This window comes from Dermacentor albipictus, chromosome 5, assembly GCF_038994185.2.
Source record: "Dermacentor albipictus isolate Rhodes 1998 colony chromosome 5, USDA_Dalb.pri_finalv2, whole genome shotgun sequence".
Taxonomy (NCBI): domain Eukaryota; kingdom Metazoa; phylum Arthropoda; class Arachnida; order Ixodida; family Ixodidae; genus Dermacentor; species Dermacentor albipictus.
Genome location: NC_091825.1, coordinates 116,355,903 through 116,368,414, shown reverse-complemented (window position 1 = coordinate 116,368,414; position 12,512 = coordinate 116,355,903). Strand labels below are relative to the sequence as shown.

The following is a 12,512-nucleotide window of genomic DNA, read 5'->3' as shown; positions in this document are numbered from 1 at the left end:
AATTGACACTGCCGACTGGGAAAAATTCCGAACTCTATCTTGTATTTCGTGGGATGACATGTCCTCGCTAGGAATTGACGCTGCTGTCGAATATTTTACAGCCTTCATAATAGATGCTGCGTCTAAATGTATATCACAAGTAAATGGCCTGTCGTGCAAACCGCGTGTTCCGTGGTGGAACGACGATTGTAGGATCGCACGTAAAAATCAGAACAAAGCGTGGGGGTTGCTACGCGCCTCCCCCACTGCGGAAAATCTTATTAACTTTAAAAAAGTAAAATCCGAAGGCAGGCGAACCCGCCGACAGGCCAGACGAGAAAGATGGCAGAAGTTTCTATCAAGTATTAACTCGTTCAGAGATGAGGCGAAAGCCTGGAACAGGGTCAATAGGATAAGAGGGCGACAAGCACATGCACTCCCTTTGGTAAACACAGAAGGCGATACCCTACAAGATCAGGCGGACTCACTTGGGGAGCACTTTGAGAGCGTGTCAAGTGCCAACCATTACTCGCAATCCTTTCTGAAATATAAACAAATAGAAGAATGTAAACCACTCATGAGAAAATGCCAACAGAATGAACCATACAATTGTCCTTTTAGCATTGCCGAGTTGAGAGCTGCCTTGAGCGCATGCAAGAGCTCTGCCCCGGGATCTGACAGAATCATGTACGAAATGATCAAACACTTACATAAAGACACCCAAGTTACACTAGTCACAATTTTCAACACGATTTGGGCTGCGGGATACTTCCCGACTGCATGGAAAGAAGCCATTGTGATCCCGGTTTTGAAACAAGGCAAAGATCCTTCCTCAGTGGCAAGTTACCGCCCGATAGCCCTGACAAGTTGCCTCTGTAAAGTATTTGAAAAAATGATCAATCGCCGTCTCGTGCATCTCCTCGAGTCCAGTAAAATGCTTGACCCATTTCAATGTGGTTTTCGTGAAGGGCGATCTACAATCGACCATCTTGTGCGGATCGAAGCGAGCATTCGCGATGCCTTCGTGCACAAGCAATCTTTCTTATCTGTATTTCTGGATATGGAAAAAGCGTACGACACAGCCTGGCGGTACGGAATCCTGCGCGATCTTTCCGCGCTAGGTATCCGCGGGAACATGTTAAATACTATAGAGAGCTACCTAGAGAACCGTACATTTCGAGTGAAAATAGGTCCTGCACTGTCGCGTATATTTATACAGGAAACTGGGGTACCCCAGGGTGGCGTACTCAGCTGCATGCTCTTTGTCGTAAAGATGAACACGCTTCGTGCATCCTTACCACCCGCTATCTTTTACTCTGTCTACGTGGACGACATTCAAATAGCTTTCAAATCTTGTAACCTCGCAGTCTGCGAGAGACAGGTACAGCATGGCCTCAATAAAGTCTCAGTGTGGGCAGACAAGAATGGATTTAAGATCAATCCTAACAAAAGCTCTTGCGTTCTTTTTACAAGAACGAGAGGCCTGGTTCCGGATCCTTCCTTAGAACTGTGTGGACAACGAATACCTATCAGCAAAGAGCACAAATTCCTAGGTGTCATACTTGACTACAGACTCACTTTCGTCCCCCACATTAAATATCTTAAAGAAAAATGTCTGAAAACAATGAACATAATCAAACTTCTATCCCAGACTACGTGGGGTAGTGACAGGAAGTGTCTAATGAATATCTATAAGAGCCTCATTCGATCACGACTAGACTATGGTGCCGTGATCTATCATTCTGCAGCCCCGAGCGCGCTAAAGATGCTAGATCCGGTCCACCATCTAGGAATCCGACTGGCCACAGGCGCTTTCAGAACGAGTCCCATACAAAGTTTATATGTAGAATCGAATGAGTGGTCACTTCATCTGCAGAGAACATACATTAGCCAAACATATTTTCTGAAAGTCCACTCAAATCCACAACATCCCTGTTTTAATACCATTAATGACATGACATATGCTACACTCTTTCGCAATCGTCCCTCCGTAAGACAGCCTTTCTCGCTGCGTGTGAGGGACCTTAGTGATCAAATGCATGTCCCACTCCTCGAGCTCCCCCTAATGCATCCAGCCAAGCTGCTACCTCCTTGGGAGTGGCAGCCGATACAATGCGACACATCTTTCGTTCAAGTTACAAAGCACGCTTCAGATATCGAAATCCAAATGCATTTCCGGGAACTCCAGCACAAACACTCCTGCACGGAGTTCTACACAGACGCATCGAAGTCACATGACGGGGTGTCCTATGCAGCCGTCGGGCCATCCTTCTCGGAATCCGATGCACTGCATCCGGAAACTAGTATCTTCACGGCTGAGGCCTACGCAATATTGTCGACCGTGAAGCATATAAGGAAATCAAAACTCAAAAAATCAGTTATATATACGGACTCCCTAAGTGTTGTGAAGGCTTTGATATCGTTCTGCAAGCACAAAAATCCTGTAATAATTGAACTCTATTCCGTCTTATGTGAAGCATATGCATCTAACCAGTATGTGATTATATGCTGGGTGCCAGGTCATAGGGCCATCGAAGGTAATGTTCTGGCGGACCAGATGGCCACGTCAGTTGCATGGCATTCTGCTAATCCCACCGCTGCAGTTCCTGTCACGGATCTGAAGCCCTTCTTACGGAGGAAACTACGCAACCACTGGCAACGCCTATGGGACGCGGAAACAAATAATAAGCTCCACGTGATCAAGCCACAGTTAGGATTCTGGCCCTCTGTAACAAAATCACGCCGAACAGATGTCCTATTCTGTCGTCTGAGAATAGGACACACATTTGGCACGCATAACTATTTACTCACTGAAAATGATCCTCCAACCTGCGGTAGATGCGGGGAGAGGCTGACCGTCCTCCACGTCCTCCTGGAGTGTCGGGAAGCCGAATATGAAAGAAAGAAACATTTTCCCTTAGCCTACCGGCAGCGCATCCCCCTTCATCCTGTTATGTTACTCGGCCAAGAACCATTATTTGACACCAACGCAGTCCTGAGTTTTCTGAAAGATGTTGTCTTGCATGTTTTTAGCCCTACATGTTCATAGCGGGTCCTCTCTTCAGAGGACGCCGCTGTGATAGCTCCTTGGTATAGCACATGCCTCTAGACCCTTGTTTTCAAGGGCTCTGGCGAGGCAGCAGTGCTCCAAGTAATGTTACCATCTCATACATTTTATATTTTGCATCATTCTTGTACGATGGATTTTAATGTTCATAGTATTCATTAGTCATCGCCATAATTTTATAGTACGTAGATTTTACGCACTTTACAGCGAATATTTTTAGGCCACTCTACAGCCATGTCACATCTTCATAATACACCGTCAACATTAACACTTGTCATGGCGCTCTTTGGCCAAACCTGGCCCTTGCGCCACAAAAAACCACACATCATCATCATCATCTCTCAGACTAGGTGGCTAGTTGTCGCCGTCTCTATGCAATTATGACGACATAAGCTATAATCATCATCCGCCCATGTACCTTGTATTTCTTTCTATGTTCCTAACATCTATTGCACAACCTTCCTGTACTAATTGTCCAGGTTCCTTTTTTTGCTCAGTTTCTTCTTGGCTGCTTTTAATACTATATGGATCCCTGTGCCTGCCTTGCTTAAATGAGCTTTAAAGCAACTACGATGCATTCATATGTGCTCAATCGTTCCCTTGACTTGCTTGCAGCGGCATCAAATGTTACCCACATTGTAAAACATTTTGTTGTAGCTAAGCTGCATGTCGAAGAAGAGCTTTATTAGACCCCGTGGCAAGTAGTGCTCTGTAAGGTTGTGACTATTAAAAAATATTGTGCATTCTAGTGACAGCGTATGACAGTGTATACATTCTAGTGATACCTACACACTGAGAATACAAAAAAATCAGTTTGATAGTGGTTAGGATGTTGGGCAGCGATGTTGGGATGTTGACAGCATATGACAGCCTACATTCTAGTAACAACTAAATAGCGAGAATGAAAAAGAAAGGCTATTTGATAATGATTGGGATGTTGGGCACGGTGGATAAATTCCGAGCACACTGAAAAGGACAACTTAATATGCGTCCCGTCAAGGAAAATCAGCCGCGCAGACGTTTTCCCGAAAAAAAAAAGGTGCTTCCCTGCCGATTTGCGATTCATGCCAGAGATATAGTTCAATACGAGCTTCCTGATAACTCGCAAACAAGTAAAACATCGCATTTCTAGGGATCCATCTCCAAATAGTGAGCACTGCTGCCAAAGCGTGTATGTGGCATCAGTAGCCACTAAGTTTTCAAGATGTGCACGCTTATTTTATTACGATGGCATCGTCATAGAATAGTCACTGACTTTCGTTAGTGATGCCGATGCGTAACTCCCTGCGGGCCAATACCGGAGACAGTGTGACAAAAGTAGAGGGTATATGCTGATCCTCATACGAGTGCGCGACACGCGTTTTCGCAAGAGTTGCAATGCGACAGAGACAACAGAGATTGTCAAATTAGTCGTGGTGTCGCCACTATGCTTTAATAGAGAGCAGCAGCTGGGAGTGTGAGACTCATTACATGCGCTTAGCCCGTCGAACTGCAGTCGCTGTGCTGTTGCACTGCTTTCAACTACTGACAGCGGTGCGTAATGACCACTGCAGTAGGTAAGTGTGTTAGACGGTGCATGACAAGAACAGAGTCAATAAAATCGTATAGATCGTAAATTAGTGAGGATCAGAGCACGTATTCGCGTCAACCAAAGTTCCTGAAGCACCAGGAAAGCCCAATGCGACTGTTTTAGTACGAGATTATCGATTGATAGAATGTCCTGAGTGCTATCGCCTACACCTCCATCACATAATGACAGGAGGATCTTCAGAATATATATATATATATATATATATATATATATATATATATATATATATATATATATATATATTTGTGTTCTATCGCGAAATCTGCGATAGAACATAAACATCGTCAACGTCATCAAATGAACAACATTTTTTAGCATTCTTCCAGTAGTCGCATTTTAAGAAGAGCATAAAGGACGTTCGGCTAAGTTTTCCTGTAAAAACAGATAGATAAAGGCACACTTGTGATGAAACAATAACGAGCAACAGTCTGCAATGCACAATACTGAAGAAAGGCTCGCGTGTATCTAATGCTACGGATAACTCAATAATATGCTTCTGGATTTCTTTTTTATTTCCCAGTGACCTGAGCGTTCAGCTGGTTCCCACCAGTGGTTATCGGCACCAAAATGCCCTCCGTGTATCGCCGACAGGAGGTAAGCCTCGCCCTTCGCTATAAACTTCTGATATTTCGAAAGAAGGAAAGCCGTACAATCGCTTCAGCCGTACAACATTAAACATCTAGATATTTATTCAATTGGCCGTAGTATATATATTATTTCTTCAATATCTATGCCGACGATGAAGGCGAAGAATATTCGCTAGCTGCTAAAAATTTACACGTCCCGAGCGGTTACATCTTTGTGTACGAACTCAGTGTTTTCTGTCATACTGGTCACAAGTGACGTCACACTCTATGTGCGGTGAACCTGCCGGGATATCTTGTTAGCTCTGGCGTTATTCGGCTGTGCATGATGTCACCAGTTCGGTTCCCGAATATTGAGGCCTCACCTCGATTGTGGTAGAATGCAAAAAAAAAGCAAAAGAAAACTCGTGCGCTGTATTTTGAATGCAGGCTGTGTGGCCGAATTTGATACAAGACGCCGCCCCGCCCCCCTGGCCCGTGGGAGCGTTCTTCATAAGCTAAGGATGCACAGATTTGCAGCAGGAAGAGTTAGCCCGATGTGAAACGCTAATGATGGCTTATGTGCTCCCTTAGGGAAGTGCTCGAAAGCGTTGTACGATATCCGAAATGTTTTCCCAATATCCTGAGAGAACTATACGTGACACTGAGTTCACATGTCGGGGAAAGGGGAGGGTCCTGTTGAGGGTAATAGGAGGCGAATGTTTAATAGGGCTGCTCCTTGGGCGAGTGGGCATTTAATATGGTGCTGGGACGCGCTTCAAAGACAAGGACAGAGTTAGGCAGCACACTGAAGCACATACGCTTCAGTGTGCTTCACATACGTTTTCCAGCGTCCTGAGGGAACGAAATTTGGCACCGAGCTTTTACGCAGTATCGGGTCAGGTCATGTGTCATATGCGGACAAAGTGGGCGGTTTAGTTACAAGCAAGTGAAATTCTTAATACAACTACTCGAAAGAAACTGCTTCGCTTAAACTTGGGCTCCCATACTTTGTGCTCGCGCAAATATGTCGTACTTATAGTTGAGTTCTCGTGTCTTTTTTCATAGATATTATGTAGAATCGCAAAATTATTTAGAATAACGAAAATATACATTTCTACGTATTAAAGCATGACTTAACTATTTTAACGCCGCACTGACAGCCGATATCATATTTGGGCGAACAGAACCGTTTACAAAGAGTAAAGTGAAAAAAAAGAACACAATATGCATTACGTTAATTTATTACGCGTATTCTTTAATTAACTAAATATGGCGTGGGACAACTCTTGGCGACAAATAAGATATCGCTTATGCTTAAGTACAAATTTGCGAAATGTCCAAGAACAAAGTAACAACATTGCGGAAATTTTAAGAAAAAACACGCTATGTTTTAGTCGGGTTCAGATGTTGTGGTAAAGGAACTTTACTGAAAAGGCGGTGTATAACTTCTTCTCAAAATAAAAAGGCGTGAACTTGAATAATGAATTCGAGAATCTAACAAAATCTCGTGTGATGGAGAAAAATCAAAACATAGCAGACGCCGGCCAAAATGAAGAAATTGAGGTTTCTGCCCCCATACAGGATCACAATCAGGCTTCTGTGTGTGTGTGAGGGGCATTTTGGTCGATGTCTTTATTTTTTCCTTCTTTTTTTCTTTTTAATCTTGAAACTGGGCGCTTCAACGTCCTTCTGTGTGTCCCATAGGAGCGCAGGTGGAGCTTGACCTGCCGGTTGATTACGTGGACTGCAACTCCTGCAAGATCCTCAGACATCCATACGCAGGAAGTAAGTCTCAGAGGACACGTGCTTTTTGCCATCCGAACGTAATTAACAAATTACGCAACCAACGTAGGTAAAAAGTGACGCTTTTACTGTCGTCATAATCAAGATATACACGGTGCTCTGGTTAAGTCTAGCCAGCCACGGTTTAAAATTATTATGCCCAAGCACTGTAGGAAAGCGCGAGCAAACGCATGCTGTTGGCTATTGTATGGAGTAACTCGTACCGTTTTTCGTACTTTCCTAATCGCGTAATTAGTCAAGATTAACATTTAAATTCGAAAGTATTACCCTAAGAGCAAAGCTACCGACGATAATGTTGTACAGTGTTCTAGAAGAAGTGTCATTATGCAAAAAAGGTGAGGTGTGCAGACAGGACACAAGAGAAGAGAAATGAACAACACGAACGCCTCTTCTAGTGTGTCCTGTCCGCAGGACACAAGAGACTGCAGCGCTCTCAAACGTGCCGCGCGTGAATCAACGGTGCATTTATATGGCCTCCGAGATCGCCCCCGCTGATGATCTCGGAGCTCATGACATTTATAGCCTGGTGCGCTGCCGTTTAAAAAGCGACGGGGCAGCGACGCGGGCGTCGACTGTGTGCTTTACACCAGTGATGTGATTTCCTCAACTGTTCGACCACTGTTGATTACTTCATCCAAACCGGTCGAACAACGGATGTCGCTGCAGGTTGCGCGCCATAGTGGCGTAGTTGCTTGGGCGTTAATTGTGCTGCTAAGCTACAAGGTGCGAGTTCAAATCCCGGCCATGGCGGACGCGTTCCTATGGGGAAGAAATGCAAGAACGCCTGCGTGCAGTGTGCATTGGGTGCACGTTAAAGGAACCCAGGTGGTCAAAATTATTCCGTGGTGCCCTTCTATACGGGGTGTCTCGTAATAAAATCCTGGTTTTGGCACGTAAAACCCCAAAACTTTATATGCTACCGAAGCCAGCGTTTCGACATGGAGATTGTTTTTGTTTTTTTGTCAGGACAGCATTAATGCTACTGAAGCCAACGTTTCGAGATGGAGATTGTTTTTTTCTTTTTGTCAGGACAGCATCTGTCGCTGCCCTGACAAAGACAACTCTCGACGGGGACAAGTTTCTTTGTCTAAACGTTCTGTCCTGAGACATCCCTTGTTCGATCACTGTTGATCCCTTCATGTCTCAATCTCCCTGTGAACCTCTGCCTTGTCTGGCTGCCACTGATTTTATGCACTCGAAGAGCAGCATCGAGCCGATGCAGCATTTGAATTATCCCCCAGAGTTAGCTTCACTTCGACAGCCGTGGACAGACAAAGTTTGTCAGCGCGTGAAAAATCTATCGTCCACGTGGACGTATGAGGGACTCTGCACCGCATTCGAAGCAGGCAAATGGGTATGTGCACGGGGTTTCATACCGCATGTCTGTTTACAACGTCGCTGGTGTGAAATCTTTTTGATCTCTGTTCTATTCTTTGCAGAGACAGCGTGCAGTTTGATGGTCACAGGCGAGCACGTCGCAAATCCTCCCAGCGCCTGTCACTTTATCTACAGGCTGTTCTGCGGCGCTACGAAAATTCCCATCTACGACGAAAGCTGCAAGAAACACCACTGATCAATCGAATCTCTGCCACACCCCCTCGGCACTGCCACGTGCGTGCCAGATGTTTCATTTGGAATTAATACAATATCACCTATGGCATATCGGTCAATTCTTCTGATGAACCGAAGGCTGTGAATTCTCAAGGAGCGTCAAAGTTTATTATATGAAGCATATTAACGTAGGTTTCGGGCCTTCGCGCGACGCCCGGCGGTGGCCACCATTGACCCGGAAGTGAGATCACATGATGTGACGTTACGTGATGACGTCACACCGGCTGCAGATGGGGCCTCATATCGCGCCGTCGGACGTCGCCCGGCGGAGGCCTCCATGCTTCGGTTCGCGCCGTCGCGCGCGACGCGGCGGCGGCGCCACCATCGCTGCATCACGTGATATGTGACGTCACGCCAGGGATGAAGCGGCGTGCGCCCGCCGTCGCGTCAGTCTCTGTGCCCGCAACCGCGCCAGCGTCTTCGCGCCGGGCGTGTATGCGGTCAAGATGCCTCCAAACGCTAAGGATACGCTATGGTTAAGCCTCCAATTTTTTATTATGTTTAATTATAGATCAAGTAACCATATACTCGCACCACAAAGAGAGGAAGAAAAGTGAACTAGCAACTGTCTCCTAGAAGGGACAGCAGTGGGGGAGGAGGGGGGGGGGGTATTCTGTAAGAGTCCACCTAGTGCACTGTTCATTTCGGCCGCTGCTGATTGCATAGATCTATACGAGCGAGGAGGAGATGAGCGGCCCCAGCCAATCCACTGGACAGTCCACAAGGTGGACTCCTACAGAATACCTCCCTTGGCCCACCCGCTTGAACAGGAGAGAAAAAAAAAGACAGAGAAAGAGAAGGGGAATGGGAAAAGAAAGCGAACCAGAATACACCACATCATCCACTTTTAACGAATATTGAAGATAACGGTCGTTCTGAGGTTAGGAGCAGCCAGACTTGGTAAAAGGTGATGTTATTCCACGTAGATTTTTTTTTTATGACTTATGGTTAGTGAAACTGAATTGAAGCACCAATGCTCTTCGTTCCACTTATTGTGAACGAATACCCTGGAGCTGAGGCCAGCCTAACAATTACATGTAGGCGCATGTTCCTTGCTCACTTTCCGGATCCATCACGAAAAATAGAGAATTTTTCGTGCCTTTGCTTTTTGTCTCGGTTATTCTTCCCGTTTTTCATTTCCTCTTGCCATTCCCTAAGTGCAGGGTAGCAAACCGGAATCTTCTCCAGTTAACGTCCCTGCCTTTCCCTCCCCGTTTATCTCTCTCTCTCTCGCTCCATTCATGATAAACTGTAATATGCACTTTTAATTTATTACCTATGAAGTTAACTAGTAAATATTTCTTTCATTAGTTGTTTGCAGATTTTGATGTCTAGCGAAGGTCATGTTCACCTCTTCGTGTAATCCGGCCCGACAAGAAGAATTGTACCATCGGCCGTAAGCGATTTCTAGGTTTTTTTTTATAACATTGTGAAAAGATAAGAAAGGAACGCATGGCAGACACGGCCAAGCATTTTTTTTTTCTAACTCGAACTGTAGGTACTTGATAATGGAGCCGAAATGTACAGACACCCTACGTGGTTGCTTAGTGGCTATGGTGTTGGGCTGCTAAGCACGAGGTCGCGGGATGGAATACCGGTTACGGAGACTACATTTCGATGGCAGCGAAATGCGAGAACATTCATGTACCTAGGTTTAGGTGTACGTTAAATAGCCCCAGGTGGTTCAAATTTCCGGGGTCCCTCACTACGGCATGCCTCAAATCAGAAAGTGGTTTTGGCACGTTAAACACCATAATTTAATGTTTAAATATACCGACACCAAATAAACCGCGCAAGGTTAAAAGAGCCTCCGTAGTGTTCCTACTTAGTAGCGGACCTGCGTGAGCGTGCAGTTGATTGCATCATCGACATGAGCATGTCACCTTTGACATTTTCTTATTAAATCATTGTACGGCCCGCGAGCCTCTGAGGGTACTCGGGAAGATTCTTGCACAGAATACTAACCTGTTCGGGAATTATTACTGTTTACGGAATACCATATAAACGACGAACGCACACTCTTTTCTTTACTTGCAAACGCATGAAGCGTGAAAGGTTGCTCAAGTCGCTACAGCGTTTGCCCGCTATGTGTCAAGCGATGTGTGGAGCAAACACTACCTGCAACCACCATGTCCAGCTTGGGTGCCGCTGTAAAAAACGTCGGTGGCCACAGTCACTGGCGTGTAGCGATTCTTTTCGCCAAGGATACACATGCAGATACGGAAGTCACCAGATGATACCGCCAACGCTTTTGTCATCCACGACTCCGGTATTCTGTAAACGGAAATAGTCTACGCACGCGTTGAAACGCTCTTGTGTAAGCGGGTTGGATGAAACCACTCTGGAGACAAGCCGTTGTGCATTAAATGTGTATTAAATAGCACCGATTTTCATCACCTGAGATTCTCTTGACACAGCAGATGGTGTTCAAAATGAAAACTTGAAGTTTCGTTCAAGAGACTGCGTTGCCGAATACCAACGCTTCATTCTTATTCCGACAAGTCTTGTTTGGCACCTTCTCTTCGAAGGCTTTGTTGCAACGAACCTGAAACTATGGAACATTTTTTTACATAGAGTGTCGTAGGTTCGACGCGCTCAGAAAGAGACTTCTAGAAGGCCTCCTTCGCTAGCTTGGGTTGGTCATTACGCTTCCTGTGATGCTGTCTCTTGGGGCGTGGGCACTGGGACACACACTGAAATAGGAGCGTATCTGATGCCATATTTAATTTTGCAATTGAAACAAAGAGACTGCCATGTTAGTTTTATCGTTTCACATTCCTCAATATCAACACAAAGATATTAACTTAAGAAACTTGGAATAATATAGCCTGAAATATATCATTTTGAAATTACAATATTCCGAATACAAATTTGCTAAGGCCATTTTTAGGACTCTTTAGAATGTAGTGTATAGACTATTTTTTTAACGATTAAAAGTGAACTAGACTCTAGAAGTGGCAGTCAAAATTCGTGGCGTCACAAGTAACAGTGACAAGGACGCCGTGACGTTACGAGTGCACTGCTACTCGTGACGTCATTGCCGCTGCTATTACGTCACGACTGACGTCACGGCGTGCTGATGCGGCCGCGAAGTCGGCGTCGCCAGTTTGTGTCTTTTCTGGCGTGTCAAGACTGCCTAACAATGGCGACAGTGGCTATCCTGGTATTGCAGAAGGATAGGCTACTAACACAGCAATTTTCTGTTCTCTCTTCAGCGTCTCTGCATTCCATGTGTAGAATTGCACACGCTCACAGATAGGCGGATGGAGAATAGTTTGTTGCTTTTCAGTGGTAGCTGACGAGCGGGCGGCCTCAGTCCATGCCGCTGACGCAGACAGCGCCTCGCACAAGAACTCCGTTGACTTGACCCGCGTCGACCTTTGCCACTTACTGAGGTGTGGGGTCCGTGTCCAGCAAAATCAGTGCACCGTCGAAGCAGTGAGGGCACTGCAACCGCTTGTTTGTGGAAGAACTCCGGCGTAAGTAATGAACGTTGACTGCACATCAACGTATGTAATTGTGTGTTTCATTCGAGAGTATGCGTGAAACACTCTTGTGTTAATTTTGACATCAGCGGACTTCGTTTCAACGGCAACTTCTCGCGAAAGACTCCCTCCATGGCGTCGCTAAATTTTCCTTTGTTTTATTTCAGTATACTTTAATGAAGATTTCATATCTGTATTTAGTTGTTTATTATTCCATAACTAAGCGAAAGGAAGCAGCCGTGGCTATCATGAGGCGGCAATGAATTCTATGGTTATTTATCATCTCCATAAAAGGAAGGCTCCCCTCCCTCAGCAAACTTCAGAACGAATGTTATGCACGCTGCACGGCGCCAGGTGTTCCTGAACGAGGTTACAGTAACTCTAAACTACCGCCAAAGAATAATAAACAC

General features: G+C 45.4%; 1 protein-coding gene across 1 annotated transcript in view; it reads left to right on the top strand.

Annotated features, from left to right (window-relative positions):
- The window catches only part of Bet3 (blocked early in transport 3), a 59,756-nt gene extending 51,090 nt beyond the window's left edge, over positions 1-8,666 (top strand). Inside the window, exons 6-8 of the mRNA XM_065449348.1 lie at positions 5,158-5,231; positions 6,908-6,988; positions 8,446-8,666. Of these exons, the coding sequence (XP_065305420.1) occupies positions 5,158-5,231; positions 6,908-6,988; positions 8,446-8,579 (289 nt within the window). The 3' untranslated portion in view covers positions 8,580-8,666. The remainder of the gene's footprint in view (positions 1-5,157; positions 5,232-6,907; positions 6,989-8,445) is intronic.
- Positions 8,667-12,512: the final 3,846 nt, after the last annotated feature.